The sequence below is a fragment of the Limanda limanda genome, chromosome 5 (genome assembly GCF_963576545.1).
Source record: "Limanda limanda chromosome 5, fLimLim1.1, whole genome shotgun sequence".
NCBI lineage: Eukaryota > Metazoa > Chordata > Actinopteri > Pleuronectiformes > Pleuronectidae > Limanda > Limanda limanda.
This window is the reverse complement of record NC_083640.1, coordinates 14917824-14942622: the sequence shown is the minus strand read 5'-3', so window position 1 is coordinate 14942622 and position 24799 is coordinate 14917824. Positions and strand designations below refer to the sequence as shown.

General features: G+C 42.9%; 3 protein-coding genes across 3 annotated transcripts in view; 2 read left to right on the top strand and 1 right to left on the bottom strand.

Moving 5' to 3' along the window:
• Positions 1 to 12208, top strand: part of LOC133001568 (ankyrin-1-like) — a 28399-nt gene extending 16191 nt beyond the window's left edge. Inside the window, exons 35-41 of the mRNA XM_061071175.1 lie at positions 120 to 275; positions 5631 to 6261; positions 6491 to 6877; positions 7782 to 8007; positions 8834 to 8917; positions 9172 to 9324; positions 11802 to 12208. Of these exons, the coding sequence (XP_060927158.1) occupies positions 120 to 275; positions 5631 to 6261; positions 6491 to 6877; positions 7782 to 8007; positions 8834 to 8917; positions 9172 to 9324; positions 11802 to 11855 (1691 nt within the window). The 3' untranslated portion in view covers positions 11856 to 12208. The remainder of the gene's footprint in view (positions 1 to 119; positions 276 to 5630; positions 6262 to 6490; positions 6878 to 7781; positions 8008 to 8833; positions 8918 to 9171; positions 9325 to 11801) is intronic.
• Positions 12209 to 16121: 3913 nt separating this feature from the next.
• Positions 16122 to 19149, top strand: LOC133001551 (eukaryotic translation initiation factor 4E-binding protein 2-like). The gene is made up of 3 exons (XM_061071156.1): positions 16122 to 16526; positions 18015 to 18191; positions 18497 to 19149. Exons 1-3 carry the CDS (start codon positions 16391 to 16393, stop codon positions 18526 to 18528), a joined length of 345 nt encoding a protein of 114 aa, XP_060927139.1. The 5' UTR covers positions 16122 to 16390; the 3' UTR covers positions 18529 to 19149.
• A 3765-nt stretch (positions 19150 to 22914) lies between these two features.
• Positions 22915 to 24658, bottom strand: spaw (southpaw). The gene is made up of 3 exons (XM_061072269.1): positions 24373 to 24658; positions 23187 to 23989; positions 22915 to 23083 (listed from the first exon to the last, which is right to left on the bottom strand). Exons 1-3 carry the CDS (start codon positions 24656 to 24658, stop codon positions 22931 to 22933), a joined length of 1242 nt encoding a protein of 413 aa, XP_060928252.1. The 3' UTR covers positions 22915 to 22930.
• Positions 24659 to 24799: the final 141 nt, after the last annotated feature.

The following is a 24799-nucleotide window of genomic DNA, read 5'->3' as shown; positions in this document are numbered from 1 at the left end:
TTAATCCAGTCAAAGTTCAGATTGGTGTTGTAATTGTGTTGCTGTTTGTCCCGGGAACCCCTCTCCTCCTTCCCCTTCTTCCTTGCTTTGTGTGTCTCCGGCATGTGTCGTTACTGCAGTGGAAAGCTTGTACACGGCTCTGAAGAGCATTGACCGCATGGACATCGTCAGCATGTCGGAGGGCCAGCCGCCTCAGCCTGAGAGGCGAGGCTCCCGTGATCTGACCCGGCGCCGAAACAACGAGAGAGAACACCTCTCCCCTGGTATGACCAATGGTAAGGTCCTTCCCACGTGCAGCCTCGTCCCTGTTTCCCTTTTTGCCTCAACCCCTGAGCCAATTTTCCAATAAAAACAAATCCTCTTTCCCTAAAATCCCCTGAAGGTAAAGTGAAGTTTGATTTCTCCTGTGTTGTCCCCTTGTCGTTCTTATTTATTCCCTATGATGCTGTTGGGTATGAAAGCTTCCACAAACGTCAAACTTTTGCAAGACTTTACCTCCAGCAACATGCAGAGGGACTCAGGACACTCCTACTACAGCCTCTCTAGTTCTTCTGCTTATACATTTATTTATAATGATGAAGGGTTATAGTGAATGGAGGTGAAACGCAAATGGTGAATGCCTGGGTGTCATCCAGCACTCCATAGCCATTGATCATAACACTCGAGCTCTAAGTTATTCCTCATACAAAAACAATAAACTCTTTTATAAACCTAAATCTTTGACTAGTTATAGTTTTATTAGTGTTTTTATTATTATTACCATTGTTGAGATTAAGATGTGTGTGCCTTTGGAATAGCAAGATAAGTCCGCTGATGGTTTAGTTTTTAAGCATCGTTTTAATTTAGATGGACTTAACTTTAGTTTGGATGTTTTGTCTAGAAAATCCCACTTTGTCATACATGATCAGTCCATGTTGATCACAAGTATAGCTTAGCATTATTGGGCTTCTTACCAACTGTCAGTCCTCAGTCTTTTACTCCTTTTCCTCATGGTTTCCTTCACACATGCATAACCTACATCTTTATTGACTCCATTTTCACCTCTGGACTGGTGTGAGCAGCTTCTGGTGCAGGCGACGAGTCCGTCCGACAGGTGAAAGGTCCTCTCTGTGAAAACTGGAGCAATAGTCCGAGATGTAACCATGCATACCGATATGACCATGAGTGTCAAAGGGAGAAAAAAGGGAGACGTTCAGATCACAGCTGCAGTGAATCTGAAAAGCGTGTATCTGTGTTGTCTGTCTATCTGTCCGCCTATCTGCCTCCAAAAGGCCGTTCCCGCTTTGACATTTAATGTAAAAACGCTGTGCCGCTCTGAACACTGGGATATTGTGTCTTCTGTTTATTTCAGAGTGACGGGTTTTCAGAGATTCGTAACTTACAGTTCCAGTTTTGTTTTTTTACCAAGCAGGAGTCCGAACATAACTTTTAAGGCCATAAATCCATAAATAATTTGTCAGATGAATGAGAAATAGTCAAATAAAAAAATAAAACACGCAAAGAATTGATGAATAGATCATAAATGCTCAAAGAAATTGAAAGTAACTCTCCTTAAAATACATTAAAATGTGAAATTATTCTTGATTTCCTTGTGCATTAGATTTATTCAGACTTATTTCTCAATTTGTCTCAAGAGTTAATTTATTGACTATATTAAAGGAATAGATTTGGAAATACGCAAATTTTCTCTCTTGCCGGAAAATGTCACGAATATGAAGCCTCAGACAGCAGCTAGCTAGCTTAGCTTAGCATTAAGACTGGAAACTGCAAGCCTAGCTCTGTCCAGGTTTTGGGAGAGGACTCTGAGACTGTTCAAGAATATATGGAGGACTGAGCCTGACTTAAAGTAATAATCGTTTGTTTAATCCGATCACAAGTTGTGGTTTTAGGCAGATTTTGTACTTTTAGTAATTCCTGAAAAAACAAAAAAATTAAGGTACAGTACCTGACCAAAAAAGAGATTATTTTCAAAAAAGCACAGAGCTTGGTCTTTATGCTAAGTTAAGCTAAGCTAACTAGCTGCTAGCGGTGGCTTCACATTTACCGTACAGAGATGACAGTGGTGTCCATCTTGTCTGCATTTGAAATCTTTGGCATGGAAGGAAATAGGTAAATTTTCACAGATTTGAAATTATATATATATACCATATATTTATTTTTTTATTAAGTCAGGTTCAGTCCTCCATACAAAAGACGCCATTTCAGTGTATTGAGAGGTGCTGAAGAAGTAACCTGAATATTTGCTAATAGAGTGGAGAAGTAAATTAGACTGCAGACTTGATTCTATCTTTACATGTCTTTTTTCTATAGTTCTAGTGCACCTCTATTATAGGTTAGCACATTTCTATGGTTTTTCACGACCATTTCCAGGTCAGCAAATAAAAGTACATGATATAAAACAGTAAGAAGCCTTCTCTCGGGCTTCTGTAATAGGAGATTAAAGTGCTGTCTGCCTGTGGTTGCATGAGGAGCAGTGAGAGACTCTTTAGGGCTAATGTTGGTGCACTGAATGTCCTTTTGGGAGCCCTGTTTTCATTCCCTGTGAATCTGTCCCTCTCTCTGTGTTTTTCTGGACATGTCATCTGCAGCCTAGCCGCCCTACTCTTCCTCCTTCTCACTCCTCTCCGAACTCTGACCTCATGCCGACCTCATGTTGACCTCTGACCCACATATTTATCTTTTTCCCCCCCTTTTTTTTTTGCGACCAGCCGTGCATTTTCTTTATTTTTTGTATTCTTGAAAACCCCACCTTTTTAAGTGTCTGCTCTGTGACCCCCTCACACAGACTTTACTCAGCACCCACTGGGAGGGGGGAGGTGACCCTCTCTGTCTCTCACCGTTTCTGTGTTCATCACCCTATTTTATATTTCTCTCTCTCTCTCTCTCCCTCTCTCTCTTCCTCTCCCCCTCTCTCTCGCTATTGCTACCTTTCTTTTCTCTCTTTCCGACCCTGTCCTCTCCCTTCTTTCCCTCCCCTCCTGCCTGACTGCATGTGCGTGGAGTTTGACTTCCATCGCTCATTTCACCCTGTGTTTGCATGGTGACACTGGGATGAGGAGTATCACTGGCATGTTGGACAACTCAAACACTGCATTGGAACCTAATGCTGCTTGACCGTCAGACGGGTGTTGTTGCATGGCACGAACACAGATAATGATCCTATAGTCTGTCTCTGTTCCTCCCCAGGGCTCTTCTGGTCTTTGGGGGTTAAAAAGGCCACAAACCTTTTTTGTGAGCTGCGTCTGCTCTGTTCATGTATGAATGTTGCTGTTGTTTCTATGTAAACTTTGTCTGTCTGATGGGTTATTTAAAATCTATGTTTTTAATGTCTTTGTGAGTGTTGTACAAGAGTGGGTTATTGTAAACGTGCTCATTGTTTAATGTGAAACTCATCAATCAGTCCGTGTGAGTTTATCAGTGTGAGCTTCTTTATTGTAAAGTGTTTGTGTCTTTCATTCACATATGTTGCCAGTGTTTAAGTCTATGTGCAAAAGGATTATATTTACTTTATTTATTTTTTTATGTGAGCTTCACTGCTTTGTTGTTGTATTTATGTATTTCAATCAATGGGGTCGCAAAAGCCACATTTTTTCATATTTCACACTTCCATTAATTTCTTCCTCTCCAAAAGGTCTTTCTTTTTATGGAAAACTGACTACAAGTCCTTCAAAAATATAGAGAATAGGTTTTTATAGGGATATCTTCATGAAATAAACAGTGAAAACTGATTTTTTTATTTAAATCCCTTTGAGAATATGCACTTTCCAATAAACAATATTTAAGAGTAATAGTTTCTATAGACAAATGACAGTAGTTGAGAGGCTGAGAGACACAACAGAAAGTAGGACGAGACGTCTTCTTGGCCGCTTGGTGTCACAAATATCTCCTGCACTCTCAGCAGTGCTCAACAGCACTGGTGCTAAACATGAGTCAAGTTACACCATGCAGCTTTCTCCTCAGTGGAAAGTGTACACATACAGTCCCTCTCTCTCAACACATCTCTCTCTCTTCATCTCTCTCACTCTCTCTCTCTCTCTCCTGAAGGGAAGTAACCTCTACTTCCTCTTCTTGTCCTGCACCATATCTCCTGTTTCATTTTCTGGTTATATATTTCTATACTGTAATAGTACCGCTCACACTTTGATTTTTCTACATTGCCAAAAGTATTAAAAGTTTCACATAAACTTTGTGCAGGTTAGTCAGTTATTTTCAGCATAATTAACTGTAAGAAAAATACAAGGCACATTATTTGTACGCTTAAAGAGTAAAAGCACACTCTTCATAGACTTCAAATATAATTAATGTAAAATATACAAAACAATAATTCACACTGCTGTGACATTGAGCTCGATCACATCCGATCTGCCTCTCCAAACAGGAGGAGTTATGAACGTGTGTTCAAGAAACACTTGTAGGAGTGACCTGAGTCCACAGCAAATTAACAGTATGCAGTTTGGATGAGTGACATAGCTTCAGTTGAAATAAATGTTCAAATACATTTTTGAGACAGCAACCATGTAGCCTATGTGTGTTAATTATATGTTATTACACTCAGTCGGCAGTTTATTGGGTACATATACCCCAAACTAATACAGTCTAATACAAAATGTCCTCCTATTAATCCTAAATGGTCATTTTGGAGGCGGCAGTTTGCCTTGTTTTGTGATGCATGGACATGATTTTGTCATCGTCCACCCATTGTACCAAATAGGGTAGGTTGAATAACAGAATCACATCTAAATATTTAATGAAATGCAATTCAACAGCCACACATTCTACAGCCTGTGTAATTACCATAGCTGCTGAATCAACAACCCTCTGAAATAACTTCTATCAAAGGAGGGATGTAAACAGGATTGTTTGTTACAGACTGTATTAGGTTTTGGTAAGTTCACTAGATAAACTGCCGACTAAGTGTAGCTGTGTTATTCGGTGCATTTTGAAAATTCTATGTGTCAAAGAGAGAGTCAGCACCTGTGTGGCGTGAGCTGGTGTGCTTGACAACGTGTGTTAGGACAGAATGAGATTGCCTGCATGCATGCTATCCAGCCTGGCAACGATATCAACCTGCCTGTTTTTGAGAGGGTTTAAATGCATGCATACATGAGAGTGAGCGTGTGTGAGAAAGAATGAGACAGTGAGAGAGTGTGTTTACGGCATGTGTACGTAGGACAAAGTGTGTGTCACTGTTGGACAGGTGTGTGTCCCAGCCTCAGGCAGAGGCAGTAATTCCTGTCCATCTCCCTGCAGGTGGCAGACAGCAGAGCAGCACCAGTCATTGCTGGGTTTGAACCTCGGTTTCTGTCTCGGTCCATCTGGCCGTGTCTGCTGCTGCTGCCGCTGCTGTCCTCACCGTCAGCGCTGGCTGATCGAGCTTGACACCCCCTCTTCCTCTTTTGTCCTAAGCTCCTTGCACCTTTATTTCAGCTCCTATTGTCTTGGCCCTCCCCCTCTCTCCCTCCCCTCTTCTCTCCCATTTGTCCCTTCAGCCTCCTCTCCTCCTCCCCTAAATGCCCAGCCACCTGGGCAGGGGTACCTATCCCCTCCCAGGGTCCCGGTGCTGTGGGGTTGAAGTGGGGAGCGAGGTAGGGGGGCCGGGTGTCAGTATGCCTCTCTCTGTCTCGCTCCAGGTTATGGGCTCGCGCAGGATGAGCTTCTCTCGCCGGCCTCCATGCAGTACAGTCTGCCCTCCCCGCTGGGCGCTGAGCCTTACTGGCAGGAAGTCTCCAGTCTGGACTGTGCACCCATTGCTACCACAGAAGAAGACACCCTCATGGAGATGTCTGATGTGCAGGTGTGGCCCTCAGGCAACAGTCCCTCCCTGGTGCCTGTGGAGGACTCCTCGCTGGAGTGCAGCAATGCGGACGATTCAGAAGGTCTGCTGGGGCTGCCGTATGGAAGTCTGGGTCGGCCGGCCAGTCAGGCCAGCGCAGCCAGTGGAGGGGGTGGGGTGCTGAGTGGTTCCATTGAGCTGCCCGAAGACGATTCAGAGATGGGCGTCGAATCGCTCAGCACAGCCACGCCAGCCTCGCTTGGGGGCACCATCGCTGGGATCAATCTTAACGGTCTGAACAATGGTCAGGGGTCAGAGGCAAGCTCGGAGGTTTCGGGAGTCACCAGCACAACTGGTTGTGGAGGAGGAGGAGGAGGAGGGACGGGCTCAGACGAAGGGATTTCTCTTGTTGCAGGACAACAAAGGGTGTATGCTCGGCTGAGTGAGTCACCTGGTCTGAGCTGTGTTGCAGATCGAAATGGAGACAGGTGAGTCAGACCCCTGTCTGCCCCACAGGTGCCTCTGAAAAGTTACAATTTGTACTTATTATCCCTTCAACTCTTTTGCACGTCAGCAAATGTCATTGATAAACTGGAGTTGTTCCGATGATACCATGAAGAGAAAGTGAATCCCCAAAGTTTATGAGAGTTCTTACTTTCCATGCATTGAGTAGCAGTGCATGCACGATGTCCTCACTGATCTGTTCTCTCGTTCCAGGTCAGGTAATGGTGGAAACGGAGGCGGTGGAAGCTCTTTCATTTCCTACCTGCAGGAGCAGGCAGGCCCGGGTTGGATCCCTGCTACTGACCCTACTCAGGCCTGGGTGGGCAGTCAGGCTAAGCCCAGGCAGGCCATGGACACCATGATGTCATCAGTACGTAACGCTGTGGATGGGGACCAATCTCCTATTTCCCAGGAGGCCTTGCTTCAGCCTGTGAGAGACATGGGTCACTCTGAGATCTTACGGGGTCACTTCAGAGGTACCCAGCCGTTTGAGAAGGGGCTGGGCTTCCCACACAGAGTACCAGAGCTGAGGGCCTGGGACGACGTTCGCCTGAAGGGCCAGGTGAGTGTGGTGCTCCTTCCAAGCAAAGTAAGAGGAATGTTTGTTCTGCTTTTAGAAATAAACTGCCGCAAAGTACTGAATCAGCTGAACAGATATTTTCAAGGTTATTTTTGCAGATACAATCAAAACTAGAACTGGATTGTAAACACACACACACACACACACACACATAGTCCCCAAGATGGGCACAAACAGTAAGTCCAGCCAAATATAGCGCGTATTCTCACTGTCCCACCCATGTCATATGATCCCCACCACACTCATTCCCACGTCTTGACTTTCTGGGACCACACAGACACCTCACACTGTAAAATACAAACACTGCTATGAAACTCTAAATAAAACTAAAAATAGAGTGTTGTGTTTAGGTCCCCTGTGGTCTTGATAAACCTTAAACCAGCTCATACAGCTCATTAAAAAGTCCACAAAGGCTGTATTGTGTGCTGCGTAGTTTCGGTTGCGTAGAGTTATGATCGATTTTGGAGAAATGTACCTTAAAGGCTGTGAGAATCATAGGGAAAGACAACTTAGTAACCAGTGTATGCTTAAAGTGAGGGGGCAAGTTTGTCAGTGCTCCTACCCCAGCATACACAGCCTCACTGGAGCAGCCAGAGGTATTTAAAGCCCAAATGTCACATGGTCAGAAAGAGAGAGAGGTGGGAATAGAATCCTCCCAAGGTTAGATTTGTCATTGAGTGGTTACTTCTTACCGGACAGTGAGACGGTCAGGGAATAGAGACTAGGGGAAAGGGTCCACAGCCCCAGCAAGAGGAGGACGGATACCAACTCAAAGTCACAAGAGGGCGAGCACTGCAGCTGTTACCCTCTCTCTCTCAGCTGAAGGAGGTGCTGCGTTGGCATACAGCAGCCGTGGAAGGTTGAGGGGGCGTGAAGTCGTGCATTGTCGTGTGCAGGCCGTGATTGATTTACTGGGAATCAAAGTGGGGCGATGTGGGCCCTGGTGACTGAGCTCCTCTTCAGCTTCGTGCTGCTGGCTTTCCTGGTGATCAGCTGCCAGAACGTCCTCCACATAGCCAGCGGCTCGGTGCGGTCCGTGCTCACCTACATACACGTTCAGCTGGACCGGGAACTCGGGGAGGTCGAGGGCGTTGCAGACGAAGAGGAGAACGTCACTACCAGGGTGGTGCGCCGCAGGGTCATCCTCAAGGTACACAGAGGGGGGGGGGGGGGCTGAGACTCGGTGAAAGAGCTAACGGGCAGGAGAACCAGGAAAGAGAGGGAGGAAAATATCTGCTGTGTGGAAGCTTGAGGGATTCAGGTCGTAAAGGATTTTGCTGTAGTGATGTAGGCATAGTGAGCGAGATGGCTGTCGGGATCAAATAAGGACACTGTGTAAATAAGGGAAAGGCAATGTACTGGGAAATAACTTAACTAACTAACTTAAGTTAAATCAAACTACTATGAGAATGGGACTTAATCGATTCGTCTGCATTAACAGATTATGTTTTTGGCTCAAGGGGACATGTCTTAAAAAAAACTTTTCTTCCTTTTTGTATCTTTAACATCATGGGCGTCGGTACAGTTTGAATTTTAACTTCACCGGCGCAGCTGACTCTTCTTCACTTCACTTGCTGCAGGAATTAGTTTGAGCTTAAAAATAGATGTGCTCACATGCTGCAAATTATCATGGTCTATAAATGTATTGTCATGAACTTCACCAACTGTAATTATCAATGCTACTTAAAAGCATCCATGAGCCTCATATGTTCCCAGCTGTTGGAACTGACATGCTTTTCTAAAACAATGCTCACAGCCCTCACCCATCTGTCGTTCATCTCCTCCTCTGGGTTTCTGATTAGTGGGTTGCTTGGCACACTAGTCCACTGCTGTGAAAACTATTTCCACACACTGTAGGCCCATAATTTAGTGCTAATTCTGACACTAAGATCGGGACTTTGCTGAGGAGGAAAGTGTATTTATGGATTATTATTTTAAAGCAACAATATTATTAAATGGTCCAAATGTTTTCACAGGGCGATGAGGCTGAAGATCTTCCAGGGGAGCATGTAAGCGAGGAACAGTTCGAGGACGAACATGGAAACATTGTCACAAAAAAGGTCAGTTAGTCTGTTAGTTTGAACATAACCAAACATACATGATTTCCTTGTGTCAGTGTCACAATACTCTCATAGCATCTCACCACACAATGATTATTACCTTTATAATCATTACTTTCACTTCAGCCTTCATCAGTGGATTTATTCCCAAAAATAAATTGTATTTCACCAACACTGTCTTTTTCCCATTCTCCTTTCATCCATCTCTCTCTCCCACCCTCCTGTGTGCTTCTGTGTGTGTGTGTACGTGATAGATTGTGCGTAAGGTTGTGCGCAGAGGGAAGGGCTCGGGTGAGGAGGGGGTTCAGGAGGTGTGCATGGAGGGTTCCCTGCAGGACGCCAATGAGCTGGAGGTCGATGCTGAGCAGTTCATGAACTACGCCATCCTGGGTCGGGACGGCAGCAAGGTGGGATTCTGATCTGCCGGCCGCTCTCTGTTGGCCTCACAACACCCGAGGCTTCTGTTACGTAGCTAAAGAAATGCGCTGGGAGCGATGGACTGAGGCCCTGTTTGATTTAGACGTCTCTTTGAACAGGGGACTCTGTGCTGCAGTGAGCTTCATAGTTTCACCTCATCCTGGTTCCCCCCCTCCATTAGTCCCTCTGTAGATTAACCTGCATGAGCCTGACAGACTGAAAAATGTTTGTGTTCATGTTTCATTATGTGAAGAAGATGGTGAGATGTGTGTTTGGTTGTTTGGACGCTGACCTTCTGTAACATTAAGCTCCACTTAAATAACCATGTCTTGCTTTGGTTTAGGTGCTCACACTCATTATCAGAGTCTCATCATTCGTGTCATCACTAAGCAACACCAGTTTGTTTTCCTGAACTGACTGTGGCTCCTTGCCGTGGTTTATATTCTCCATCCATCAGCTTTCTCACCTTTTCTGTCATTTTTGTTAGTTTTTTTTGCCTTCATTAAAGTTCATAGTCCCTCAACTATGACTGTGTGCTGTGTCACTCAAACCTACTAGAGCTGTGTCCGATATGATTTACAGGCAGTGGTTTTGTTCTTAGCGTTCAGGAAGGAGCAGAGGATTGGGCTTTAACAAATCAAGATCATTCAGACAGTGTGAAACCTAACACTTTGGAACTAAATCAAAAATGTCTGTGCAAATATTTTTGACGCTACTTTGAATCCCAAATACTGTAGATGTTTCTGATGCCATCTTATCTTCAACTGCCATCCATCTCTTCTGTCCTTTCCTCATTGTTTGTACATGATTTCTTTCTTTTCTTCCCTCTTTCTTCTCCCTTGATGCATTTCTCTCTTATGTTACTGTTTTTCTGTCCTCTCTTTCCCTGTTGCACTATTTTCTCCGTCTGCTTTCCTCTCTCCTCTGTCTCTTTCTGTCCCCTCTACTTGATCTAACTACCCTGTATCCCGATCTAACGTCCCTTCACCCTCTTCTTCTGCTCCTGTCATCCCATCTCTCCTCGATCCTCCTCCGCACCTTTTCTGTCGTCACCCTCCTCTCCCCCCCGATGTAGCCCGATACTGTGGATGTGAAGAAAGGTGCTCAGATAGTGAAATGCGCCAGTCTGCGGAGAGTTAAGCAGTGAGGCAGACTGAGCGCTGCGTCCCCTCAGGTACGGGACCGAGCCACGGTGCATCGTCTGACCCTTGGGCTAGACCATTTAATCCAGTCTCCCGGGATTAAATGCATCTGAATGTACCTTTAATTCAATACTAATGATATGTTATGTGAGACTGGCACAGCAAAATGACTATTACATAGTTATTTTAAGTTATAATTCAAAAAGAATTGACACAAAGAAAGATAAATGTGTCATTCTCAAAATATGAAAACATCAGAAAACCCTACTTGCCTGAAAAATAACCTGCTAACTCATGACCAATGTTGAGTTGAAAATTGATTTTGGTATTGGGATCTTTTAGTCTGTATTACTACAGGTAATATAAAGATAAATCCATAGAAACCTGATATGGTACTTTATGTATTAAGAGTCATCTATTTCTGTCTATGAATCTCAAAATTTGGATAAGTAATACAAATTCAGGCTGCTTTATGTTTACTTCATATGTATGGAGATATATATGTGAATATCTAAATGTGTTGGCGTCAGAATATGATATTTATTTGCTCAAATAAATCATTTGTAGAATTTGTTTTAGGTGAATACAAAATTTCTGTTGAAAAGGTCACATTGTGCAAACAGAAATTAAACACAAATATAATTCCATACAGGTGGATGACGGAGATTGAGTTTGATGCAAATAGATAAATAATATTGCAATAAATGGTACCAGGTCACTTCGGTGTCTTCATGCATGTCGTAACAAGCTGGAAAAGGGTTGGCACAACGTGCACTCAGCAAAACAACCGACCAAGAAGGATCTCAAGGTCACAGCTGCATAGCCAGTTTCCCTACACGTGTGTGTGTGTGTGTGTGTGTGTGTGTGTGTGTGTGTGTGTGTGTGTGTGTGTGTGTGTGTGTGTGTGTGTGTGTGTGTGTGTGTGTGTGTGTGTGTGTGTGTGTGTGTGTGTGTGTGTGTGTGTGTGTGTGTGTGTGTGTGTGTGTGTCTTGCCCTTTCTAATTTAAAGGCCGTGACATTACTGATATTTCTGGCGACTCACTTGTGAATGTTAAAACACTTCTGCCAACCATTTTGCTTGAATGGCTTTTGCGGAACTAATGTGCTGTGTTGTAGTTCTACAGTGAGTGATACAAATTTTGATCAACTTCAGATAGACCTTTTTTTAAATAATGCACATAGCTGTTAAAATCTGCTAAACATGTTCACTTTTGCACCGACTCACTGCAGCTTGCATGCCACCTGCCTTGTATGAAGTTTTTCTGTGATCTGTTGAGACAAACGTTTCTCTCGTCCTGACTCCGCCTGTCTCTCCTTCCCCACAGACTTCTTCGCAGGATTCAACCCCTTCACCAAACCCATCCTATATGGACACATGACCAGAAGCAGCTGGCAAGAGGAAGAACACGTAAAAAAAAAAGAAGCAGACAGGGAGAAACAAAACAGCTACAGACAACAACTTACTGACATCCACAGCGGCTCTGCTGACCATCAGCACGTGCCAGAAGAGACGGATACAGACTTACCTGTAGTTTTTATTACTTTTTTTTCCTTTTTTTTAAGAAACTGTGGGTAAAAAAGCATCTATTACTAGGCTAGAAGCATGATTTCGTATAAAACAAAAACCAAACAAACAAAAAACTAGCAACCAAAACGTGCTTCCTGTTATCTGTATCAGCATGAGTGACTGCTGCCGCATGGCCTGTCTTAAACTACAAATACTGAGGGAACACAGGGGTGGGTGTAAGGGTGGGCGGGATGGGGAGGAGACACTGCTGTATATGGGACAGGCATGCATTGTAGGGTATGGTCAATAACTGACCCGTTTTCTAAACCAACATGGGAAAATTTAGGAAAAAAAAGGGAGATGAATAAAATAATGAAGAATCTCTAGGCAACAGGTTCCTCCCCCTCCGACCTGCCATACTCCTCTGAGCATCTCAAACCTGTCCCAGTGCTCTCAAAGTCCAGTAAAGCTACAATTATCACGAGGATATTGGTGTTGTACATAATATCTTATGCACTAAAATGCTCTGCGTGACTGTGTTACGTGTGTTGTTTATGTTAAGATCCCTAAGCGACGCCACTGATGCTGCTGTTTCAGGTACATAAGAAATTCCTCCCTGTTTTTTTTTTTTTGTTTGTTCGTTTCTCGTTTGGTTCGTTTGGTCTGAACCTATGTATTATTCTATATATCTCGAGATCTTTGTGGGTACAAGAACATACAAATGTTGTGTCGCTCTGCCTGTTTTTAAACGTCAAGATTTCTGTGTGTCCGGCTGTTTGTTTCTTTGTGCTTCTCATGTGCGTTCACCCTTTTGCTTTGGACGTGTCAAACTGTCGAGGGAAGAGTGCAAATCATGACTCTCAGTAATGTTGGTTTTTGAGTGTTTGGAGGCAGGTTTCTGCAGCGAACCTGTCTGATAGTGACACATATGACAGGTTGTGAGAGATTAACCTACCACCCCAACCCTCCAACCGTTTTGGTCCACAGTTCGCTGTGTCCTTGTGAGGTCTGCGTTAATCCGACGTCTGTCTAAAATCCCAATACCTCTCTTCACTCCATGTTGCCCTACCTCCACCTCTCACCCCCTCACCCCTTCAGTCAGCCTCTCAGAGTAGATGTAGCAGTCCTGTCCCCCTCCAGCAGGGGGCAGGATCCCACCTTCGGCTCGTAGCAGTGTCTGTTTGACCTAATCGTGCAGAATCTGACGCCAACACCCATCAGGTGCACTCACAGACCATCTTACCACCACCAGAAGGTGTGACTTGATGAGGGCGCGGCAGCTGAGATGATGGTTGATAATGTAATAATAATAATGTAGCACTGGTTTGACTGGGTAGAAGACGAGGAGTGACACGTGTCAAGGGTCACAGACGTGTTGAGCTGTGGTGTTTGTCTCCTTGTAGCAAAGACAGTCAGTCAACGATCACTGTGATGAGAAACTGTAATACTGACCCGCAACTGTGAGCCTGACCCCCCCCTGAAGCGTGTCTCACCCCGTCCCCTCCTCTTGCGTCTTTTAGTTGTTCATGGTTTACTGTCTTGACTGTACTTCAGCAGAAGCAATAACTGCTTGGAAAAGGAGAGGATTGTTTGTGCGAGTGTGTTTGAGTGTGTTCGAGTGTGACAGACGAAGAGACGGAGAGAAAGAGGATTTTAGGATCATAGCTTCTGATAGCTAACGATCTGTTCACTACAGCTTTAGCCTTCTCCTCACTACACTCAGAAATGATGTCAGCACATTAGTATCCCGCAATTCATCACTCTTCTTTAGATTAGAAAACTACTACGCTTAAGTTTTACACTTAAGAAGTATCGGTATGACTTATGTACCAGCCATCCCATTTGCAAAGTTCCCGGCGTCTGTCTGGTCATGGTTTTTAAACCTTAATAACATTCATATGCACCTTGAAAGGAATCCGCGTGTGTGTGCATGTGTGTGTGTTTGCGTGCGTGTGTGCGTGGTTTTAATATCATGTATTCAGTCCTGGATATTGGGACATATCAACGTTGTGATAATATCACAGGAAGTAATATTGCAAATGGACAAAGAGCAGCAGCTCTCAGATTATATATAAATAGACGTGTAATTCTAATTCACATATTTTTTAAACATTAATTTACCTCAATAAGCGCATCATCTCACATGATATTGATTATATGCATTATTCTGTAAACATCAAACAATATATTAAGGGAAAAGTTGTAAGTCACAAAACCGTTGCAATAAGCACCCATCAATAATAAGTGTTTAGTTTGGCATCACAGCCAGAGATGATGAATGTAAAGTCTTGGTAAACTGTACGTCTTGTTATAAAGTAGACATCTGTGTTGGCTCTGTACTTTAGTAGATAATAGAGTAATTCACTCTGTTGTTTCAACTCAGTATCTGCTCGTGTCAGTTCATCGTCATCTCATTGCAAACACGCACACAGATCATGTAAGAAGAGTGATTTTAAGAGGAGCCTCTGTTGTTGTTTTTTTGGACATTTTAACAAAATATCCCTTCATCAGATATTGTTTATATTTTCTTATATTTTCTATGAACCACAAAAGGTCTGATGTCAGTTAAGATTGCACTGCAGTGTAATGGTGTTGCACCCCTCATGTCTTATGGTTTGCTCTCTAAGGGCTCATGATTATGGTATTCTTGGTTTCTGAAGCAGGGGGCTGTTTTTTAAATGCACAACTGATGTCAGGGTTGGAGCGAGGGGTGGGGGGGTTAGCTGCATGGAATTGTGTGAAAACTTGGTGGCTTCCATTGCTAGTCTTTCGAGATGACAAGCATTTTTACTCAACACAGCCCACTCCTGATCTATTTCTGCCCCCTTATCAAACACGAGACTGAGCCCATTCTAAGGCCTCCACGTGGTGACAGTTTGAACACAGTCTGAACGGAGGAGTCGGACTAAGTGCAAGCAGAGGGAGGAGTGGTCACGTCGGAGGAAACGAACAATGGAGAGTCCTGCACTGAGGGACGACTGAGAAGATGCCATGCACCAAGTTCATGCAAAAATATTAACTGTTGCAAAAACTAGAGAACACATGTATATTCCCTTAGAATGGATTGAAGACATTATTAACGCAATAGCATATTACTCAATACTAAGGAATGCAACTGCGCACATGCACAGAAAATGTTTTTAACATAAAAGGCTATATATATATACATATATATATATGAAATATATTAAAATATATATATATTTACTTAGAATGCTATGCACCCTTACTCGTCAACTGGGATTCTAGTTATGTTATGGATGTACTTTTAGCATCATACAGCTGTAGCTACCAAGAGACTGTTGAGTTCTGGGTAATGCCTGTAACCTGGGGAGAAATTGGGGTCTTGTGGGTATTTTAACATTTTTTGTTTGCTTTTTTTTTATTGTTCTGGAGAGTCCAACATGAATTTAAAATACACATGTTAAAAGCCTTTTAATCCAATCAAATCCGAGGACATCTATTGAAAATTTACTCTGTACACCAGCTCAACATTTACAAAAATTAATAAAGAAATGAAATGTCCTTGTGTAAAGCGTGTTTGTGTATTGTGTGAGACACTTAAATCCATGTGCACTCAGCTCCCGACCAATTGTGCCCACAGGCTTTGTCCCGTGCATCGTGTGGAGAACTTTTGCTTCTCATCCAACGTTTAACATGATATGGTCTCAAGCAAGGTTACTCTTTCAAACTCTGCATAAGCATGAGTGTCTACTACAAGTCATATAAACATACACATATACATAGCCTTACTTTCTGGAAAACAATCAAATGAGAAATGCACCATTTTCAGAATACATTTAAGAAATGCATTTTTACAAAAACAGCAGGTATTGCTTGAGGTTACAGCTCCTCTGACAAGGAGGTTATGTTTTTATTTGGATTTATTTGTTTGTCTGTTGGCAGGATTAAGCAAAAAGCTCTGGACGGAATACCTAGAAAATTGATGAATGCAGCAGGGAAAGACCAAGGATTTATTTATTTTTTACTTTCGTGATTGAACAAGTAAACATTTTCAATTTTCAAAATATATTCAGTGATATGTGGCTGATAAGGGAACTATCCCTTTATTGTTCCAGTAGGGGGCGCTGTAAGCCCACCGTGTGCAGCTGAGTGTGTTGTTTTGTTTGCACGCAGCAGTGAGTGCAGGAGGAAGAGGAGCAAGAGGAGGAACGTGTGCTCAGCTCTCGGTTAACAAAGAGCCTGGACGCTGTGTGTGTGTCCGTGTGAGTGTGTGTGAGACTGTGTGTTGTGATGTGTGATGCAACCTTTCCTCGTTTGCACTTATGATAAAAATACGTATTTATTTGTCGTAGCGTTAAAGTGGCCGCGCATCGGACACACACTCGGAGCCTGTGAGGTGTTTGTACATTTCCACTAGTTTGAGTCGGTCGCTGCTGAGAGAAGATGTCCACCGACTGTCAGAAGACCACGGCCAAGGCCATCCCGTCCACCCGGAGGGTGACGGTCAACGACGCGGAGCACATGCCCCACGACTACTGCACCACCCCGGGAGGAACCCTGTTCAGCACGACCCCTGGAGGTGGGTGCCCTTCATCGTGTTTACTCGTGTGTGTGTGTGTGTGGGGGGGTCGGTGTGTGTTGTTAAACCTTAGACACACACACGAGTTCTAATCTCAAACTGTTGCAGTGTGTGTGTGTGTGTGCGTGTGCTGCAGTGGCTCAAGCTAACTCCCATGAGGTCCACTCCTGTCAAACCACACAGGGCTAGCTCCGCCTCAGCTAGCTGCTAACAGCTAACTGAGGCTAGCAAGTGTCAGGTTGTCAATAAACACGATGAGGTTCAGACTCTGAGGCAGTAAAGTTCTGTCGGTCACAGTCATATGAGTGATGTGTACTTGTATCACTGTGATGTGTACTTATAGCACTGTGATGCGTACTTGTATCACTGTGATGCGTACTTGTATCAGTGATTTCTCATTTTAAAGGGACGCGTGTTTAGTTTGTATTGTGGCTCTCATCAGCTGATCACTGGCACTTTTTTCTCTGATACAACTTTATTCACAAGATTGTACGTGTACAGACATGACGGACAATACCCATTTACACTTAAACAGTCATGTTAACAAATGCATATTTCTTATTGCTCATCGAAGACTTAATGTTACACTTAGACAGTTACGTTTTAGTGTCTACAAGTTGTAGAATTGTCATGTGTATATATATATATATACATATATATATTTCCTGTAAAGTTGGGGGTATTGTTTGCCTTTCTGCAGTTATGGATATGAAATAACTGTACAGGATCATCAAGTTTTCAAAAAAAGTAAATGATATACAACTCATCTTTACAATGTGTAATGACATTTCTGCAGTAAAAGATCAAACCGAGATCAAATTTACACATATCTTCATTCAATGGAGTCGAAGAAGTTATCGAATGGATATATTAGTGAAATGTGTGACAGAGATTCTTACTGTCCGCCTCTGTCACAGACAACTAAATAACTTAATTATGTATAAATACGTATAATATATAAATAGATACTCTAAAGAGTGGCAGAGTGCTATATTTGTATCTGTCATTAGCACATGTTTCATGAAAATATACTGAGACGTCTAAACAGGAGATTTTCTTCAAACCTTTTGGCAAAAGGACCCTAGATCAAACTAATCCAACCCACTGATTAATTTATTATCAAAATAACAAAGTACACACTCATGCATCTTTACGTTATAGTCTTTAACCACACCTCTAAAATTATTAAGCTTTTGGCAGAAAGTTTGTAGCGATGGGGTCTCGTTGGGTTTCCGACCTTGAGGTGTGTAAACTTAGCTGATCATAGAATTTAAAGAGGTTCTTACAAAATTGTCTTTGCTGTTGGCTAACATAATCAGCCCACAGCTCGGACAATTGTCAAAAAAAGACTGGACACCTGCACACATACATGTATGAAGCATGGCTGAAGCAGTAGATGCACCTGCGACCTGAGTGCTCCATCTAAGAGAATGCAGTGCTCCGCTTCTCTTGGTCTTCCTTCACATTTCCTGCCTCCTCATACAAAAGGTACCCGGATCATCTATGACCGGAAGTTCCTGCTGGAGCGTCGCAGCTCTCCGGTGGCCAAGACACCTCCGCGAGGTCTGCCCAACATTCCAGGGGTGACCAGTCCTGCCACCAAAGACCCCATCAAGAAAGAACTACTGAACAATAATGTTGCTTCACCTGAGAGCAGCCACACTGGTATGTTTACACGTCAGACACACACCACAGGGTGACATATGGAAGAAGGGATTCAGTCCTATTGGCGTGTGAATAAACCATTAGATCGTACAATGCCGCTCTTTTCTGTCTAAAATAAGATGAGAAACGAAGATCATTTGTGTAGTTTCACATTATTGAGCACGGCCGTCAGGAGCAATGAGGGGTTCAGTGCCGTGACCCACGACACTTTAGCATACTGACTGGAGGAACTGGGAATCAAACCACAAGCATTTGATTTGATGGATGGCCCACAATTTTTCATATGTTTAATCTTTCTTTTTAAGGTGACGACGCGCAGTTTGAAATGGACATCTAGGTGGAATGAGTATTAAGATGCCAGACTAACCATTGTGATGCTGTGAAGAAAGGTTCCAGAGCACCTTCCCCTTTCCCATCATCCATTCCAGGAAGACAAAGGTTCACCTTCAGTATCCACAGCATCTTATGGTCTTCAAGTCTTCGTCAGTCTCGTTTACTCGTTTTGCCCAAAACAAATGTGTAATGAAACCAGGCCTCAAAGCTCAAACCTGATTTACGTGTGACAACAAGTGTGCCTTCCTGTAGTGGCTACGAGTCTGAAACCAACACTGGGAAGTACTTAACACCAACAAAGCCTCATCATTTGTTACAGAGAGAAAATAATAAGAATAAGAATTTTTCTGAATTTACGTGTATTCCAGAAGGAGAAGTCCGTCACTTGATGTGCTTTTATTTCTACACATTTCTTGACACCTCCCCTCAGATGTTGCCTTGATCATTTTGAAGTTTCTCTATAAGTTCAGGTACAGTTGGATCATGCTCTTAAGAAAATGAAAAAGTACTTCACCTGAAGTGTCATACAGAGAATGTAAAATAGAATTTTGTTAAGGACATTTTGAAACAGATTTTCACACGGTTTGAAGAGTGATTAAAAGCATTAAAGGAAAAGCAAACAACACTTTGTGTGTGTGTGTATTCACTGTGTGCTATTAATGAGTCTTGTACTATCATGTTGGATGTGAAAAATACTTTCCACTGACATAATTTGAACAATGTCTTCAGTGTTTAACTGGTTTGAATACACATTTCTCTTGCTTGGTGCCATTCAGAGACCTAAAAGACATATAAGGTCATTTCATTTCATGGTCTATTCATTTATAAAATGAATAGAACAGTTTTGGTGAAAAGAACAGAATTTTTAGTTTTTCAATTTTCAAAGTAAGTGGGAAGCTAATATACATTTGTAAGTGATGATTCCTGACTTGGGCTTGCATTGCAGCCTGTAGCACTTCCTGATCTCTCCTGATTCCGCACAAGCTAGAAATCAGGAATTCCTGAAGCGGCTCCCTGATAACCTCGGTCAGTGGACTGTATAAAGAGAGGTCAATATACAACTCTGCATAACTGGGAGGAACTCCTTTTCCTTCCATTGAACATTTTGACCTCCATGTATGCGGCTTGCCCCTTGTTGATTTACTGTATAAATGTTACTATTAAAAAACCTCACCAGGTCAAAAGGTCTTCTTAAATTCAATTCAATCAAGCTGCACCAAATTTCCCACAAATGTACCTGACTTTTTTTTCATCAAATTCCATTAATTATTTCCTGGGAAATCTGTAACAGTCATAAAAAAGTGGACTGGACAGCAATTTATCCCAATTTATGAAGGTAAGGAGTTATATTGAGCCTGTGATGGACTGGTGATGTGTCCAGGGTATCTCCCTGTCGTACATGTATGTTGTTAGAGGCTTCAGATGTCTATGACTCTAAATACAACTAAACAAAACAATACAATTATATTGATTTAATGTGATCATGTTTTGGGGCTTGCAGTGCTGGCACAGACAGTGACGGTAGTGAACTACTGCTATGGTCTGACCAACATGCTTGTTCAGGATGAATAGGACGGGACTTGATTTGGAGGCGATGACACCAAACTCAATCTACTCTGGGTTGTAGTATAAGAAGAAGAAGATGACAAAGCAGAAGAATAAACTTTATTTCTATTACACCTTTCAATTGCAGAGTTACAAGGTGCTTCACAAAATAGAAATACAAATGTGAGGATAGCAAATCATAGAAAAGACAGATCATATTCAGCACTGCAATGAAACAAAACAGATAAAACAACAACATTAAAACTAAGAAAATAAAAGCTTTACAAATGCCAGTCTATAGTTGAGTTTTAACTGCTTTTTAAAATGGTCCCTTCCTGCCCATTTCTATATCGAACATACACCAGCATGAGTATGAGGACCTATATTCTTTCATTCTTTTCAGAGTGTGAAGAATACAAAAGTATGTCCGAGCTTTTTATCTACTTATGGTCTGGACTGTGTAATTAGTGTTATTTAATTAAGAAATAGAAAACTCATAGTTCCATTTGTGGTGGTGTAACCTTTCTAAAGTGGTGGAAATCTTACGGCCAAGGACAGAAAAATAAAAAAATCGCAGAGGGAGCTGAGTCGGGACGTGTCTCGTCTCTCAGTGTGGATTGAACAGTTTCAGATGATCAGTTCCAGTCTGCCCTGTCCTTCCTCCACAGTAGCCTCAGCATCCAGACGTTGACTCTCTCCGTTCCCCCTCACACTGCTGTCTGTTTGTTTGGGGTCCGCTTGTCACCTCTGCTTCCTGATACCCACCCACCACCACCCCGCCTCCCCAAAACAAACAAGTGCTACTGCTTCTTCTCTCCCCCCATTGATCCGTGCTTCAGGGTACTTTGTGAGTGGCTCCACTCAGTGCGCCTGTTTGATCACAATCAACAAAAGAAGCCTGGCCAGAGAGCAGCTAATGACCTCTGATGATGATGATGATGTGTGTGTTTGCACTGTGAGGACCAGAGATGTGGATTGGAGGTGAGGAAGGCAAATACACTAAACTGTTCGATGGTAAACCACAGAGAGAAGACAAGTGGGATTAAGATTTGAATGAATATCTACGAGCAGGTTGAGGGTCTGAGGAGTTTGTTAATCCAGAGGGATTCTGTATAACAAGGTGTGTGAACGCACAGTAGCTGGTGGTGAGAGGTCGAATGGACATTGCTGCAAATGGAGCTGAAAGAAAAGTTAACGCTTCTACAGCACTGTTCAATTTTCAACAAATAAATTGTGTATAGAAGAAAATAGTACGTTTTTCAAATCTTGCAGATTAAGCAAATGAATGCTTTTCTATTTTAGTTGAAATGCCACAAGATGTTTCTTTGAAAATCGTCTTTTTCATTTATGTGGTCTGTTCCTCTTTAATATATATAAAATGTGCAATTTCACAAACTATTCAGAGTATAGATATAGGTTTTTGATCATCCCCTTCCTCCACTTTTTTTAATAGAGTTCAAGCAGCCTGACGGAAGCCTGACATCCTGTGACAAACATTAAAAGTAAAAAAAAAAACGTTCAAAAGAGTGATAATAATCTTCATTTAATAAAAAAAAAACGGCCTTTTCAAGGATTTAGATTTTGCTGAATTTACGGTTTCCTGCAGCAGTGGCAGAAAATTAATATATTTCTACAGGTGCCCAGACTTCTGTTGGTAAATACAAACTCTCTCCCTGTCCAAAGGCAGGGTCTGATGTATCATTAGAACAATACTGTACTGCAGGAGGTTATATTGTGTATGGATATCAGAATGGCAAGAAAAAGACCAATAAATAAAGGGGGGCAGACAGGTTGTTCAGGGTCTCAACCTACAGACAGACAAACAACACAGTCTCCAGACACGAGACCCCAATTTGGTTTGAGATGACAGGAGGTGAAGCTTAAAGTTTTTGTCAGGAAAAAAATTCTTACTCCACATTGCAAAGAAAACACCATAAATATGTTTGTCTTAAAAGTAAATGAAATTCAAATTTATTTATTTTATTTATATACTTTTACCTCCACTAAGGAGATAACCTTTACACCACTGTTCATATGTTTGTTGGATGATTTGTATGCAAGATCACACAAAAACTACAGGTGTGATTAATCATGAAACTTGATATGGTGCAGAAAGGAACTCCAGGACTTTAACATTGGTGATTTTGGTTGGTTTCAACATTTTCACTGATTTCCCAGGAAATTATTATTGGACCTAATGAAACAAATCTGTCATGTTCAGGGAACTGATATATATGATTGTGAAATTTGGTGCAGCTTGATTGAATTGAATTTACGGGGACTGTTGGGCCTTGGTGGAGGTTTGTGCGCTGCTGACTGCTCTTCTCGTTTTCTATGTTTTATTTTCAGAAACATTGGGACATTACACTGTACAAACTTCAGCAACAATGGGGGTGTTCTCAAACACTTGACTTGTAGTTTCCATGTTTGTCATTGCACCAAATTTATTCAAACCTAAAACAAGAGTAATCCATTTTTCAAAAATGAGTCAAGTTCTCAATAGCAGAGTGTTTGAAAAGACAGAAAACTCCGGGTTTGTCAAAATAAAATGTTTATTATTTATTATTATATACAAAATATACATTTCAACGTATAAATAGATACAACATATAATACTTGTATAATGGAGCTCACTCCACACCAAAGATAGAAAATACATTTGTGCAACACCCAGTATGGATGAAATATACTTTGAGTAATTCAGCCTCATCTGATTATGTGTTGGAAAAGGCCATGAAACAGAACTCTCACTTTAATATTTGAACATTAATGTCATGAAAAAAGTAAAGAAACATATGTATGCTCTGTCAGAAGTTGCTCTTGTGACTCATGGGAACACCGAGTGATGGGGGGGGGGGCCTTCAGTGACAGCCACACTCCTCAACAATCATTTCCTCGTGATGACGCAGCATCAAGTCGTCGTTCTCATAGTAGAGCATGGAGAGTGGGCTGAGCCGCGTCGGCACGCAGGACGGACAGGACACTCTCTCTGAATGGCGATGACGCATGAGGCTCTGAAAGATAGAAGAAGAATTCACATAAACAAACAAACAACTTCAGAAAAACCTGAAGATTCTAACAAACTCAATTCAATGAAAACCAGAGCTTCCATCTTACCTGCATGTATGCATGGTTGGTGGGCTGGAAGGACTCATCCAGGGGCGTCGGGCAGTCTCCCTCACAGCGATATGCGTTGAACCGCTTGGGATGCACAATCCACTCGTCCCAGCCAATTTGGTCAAAGTCCACCCACATGTCTACCTTGCGACACAGCAGCCTCTGCACCGGCTCCGCTGTCGGAGCAGCTCCACCAGCCACTCTCATCATTTCCATTCGGTTCCTTTTGTGCCGTCGACCCTGGCTCTCACTGCTGACTCTGTCCATGGTCACATACTTGGAGTTCTCCACAGTGTGAATGAGACTGTATGCCGCGTGGCCTTCCTGGGGCAGGTTGTGTTTGGAGAAGATGACCATCATGACCCGGTTTGTTATTGAATGGTTTATTTTTCTCTGCCTAAAACCAAAATTCTTGAAGAGGGACTGGTCAGTTGTCTGCCTCTCCTCCCCAGCACCGCTCCCACTGCCTGTCTCAGCCTCTCCGGAGGCCTCCTGGCTCGACACTCTGTCTCCTTGGTACAGCCAGAATTTCAACAGAGCTGTAACATTAAAAACCTTCCAGGAAGACTTTGTGCTGTTGGGCGACGTGCCAAAGCTCCCCAGGAAAAGGTGATTGTCCTGGCATGATGTGCTGCCCGGGTCACAGCTCTGCTCCCGGGAGTGATATAAATCCACAGTGGCTCGCTCGGAGGCAGAGAAGGCTGGTAGACTGATCCGAAGCTCTGCCAGCTGGACGAGATCGCTGGCAGAGATGGCTGACATGTCAAATGTGACTGTCCATCTGTCACCCACTTGGTGGCAACCTAAGAAAAAAAGAGACGTGTAAATGAGAACTCAAACAGTCAGCAGTTTGGGGGGATTCTTGGAAAACCAGATCCCTGGACAAATGTCAAAACAGTGGAGTGGGAGGGTGAACAGGACAGGATGTGTATTGAACCCCCCTGTGCAAAGATCGTCTGAGGGCTAATATACACACCCTGTCACATAAAACAGAGAAAGCCTTTAAAGTGGAATAGGCATTTTGACACTTGCTAGGTTGTAAAAAGGGAGGGTCTGATAACACAGAGTGCAGCAGCCAAAGAGCTGCTGGACAACAGAGTCTACACACACAGAAACAGACACTGTCTAACTAGTTCATGCCCAGAATAAGCTTTATTCGAAAAATAACAATTAAGTGTTTACTCACTTTTAGCCTTCAGACTTAGGACAGAATCAGAGCTGTACGCTGATGAGGTGTCACCTGGCGTGTTGACGGCGTTGACAGCTAATGGTGACGAGGAATCGACGGTCCTGAAGGAGCGGTACAGCTGCATCATGTACAGAGGGTATCTGCTGCGAGGATTAACTGAGAGGTTTCTGAATGAAAGACTTCTCTCGAGGCCGGAGCGAAACCTGTGGGCCCGACCGGAGAACATATTTCCCAAAGAGCCGAGGAGGAGTGTGCAGAAAACTGTCAGCACTCTTGTTTCCATTTTGACTGAAACTCACAGAGAGAGAGAGAGAGAGATAGAGCGAGAGAGAGGTGAGAGCTTCTTCCTTCCTTCCTCCAGCTGGTCTCAGGCTGAACTGATGCTGGCTGCAGACGGAGCTCCAGACAGGCCCCTTTATAGTGG

What these genes read in the sequence shown, in the direction of transcription:
- LOC133001551 (XM_061071156.1), top strand. Translation starts at nt 16,391, where the DNA reads ATGTCCACCGACTGTCAGAAGACCACGGCCAAGGCCATCCCGTCCACC. An exon ending in GTTCAGCACGACCCCTGGAG is followed by an intron (nt 16,527 to 18,014) that starts GTGGGTGCCCTT and finishes CTCATACAAAAG; the next exon opens with GTACCCGGATCATCTATGAC. An exon ending in ACCTGAGAGCAGCCACACTG is followed by an intron (nt 18,192 to 18,496) that starts GTATGTTTACAC and finishes TTTCTTTTTAAG; the next exon opens with GTGACGACGCGCAGTTTGAA.
- spaw (XM_061072269.1), bottom strand. Translation starts at nt 24,658, where the DNA reads ATGGAAACAAGAGTGCTGACAGTTTTCTGCACACTCCTCCTCGGCTCT. An exon ending in CCTAAGTCTGAAGGCTAAAA is followed by an intron (nt 23,990 to 24,372) that starts GTGAGTAAACAC and finishes TTTTTTTCTTAG; the next exon opens with GTTGCCACCAAGTGGGTGAC. An exon ending in CCAACCATGCATACATGCAG is followed by an intron (nt 23,084 to 23,186) that starts GTAAGATGGAAG and finishes TCTATCTTTCAG; the next exon opens with AGCCTCATGCGTCATCGCCA.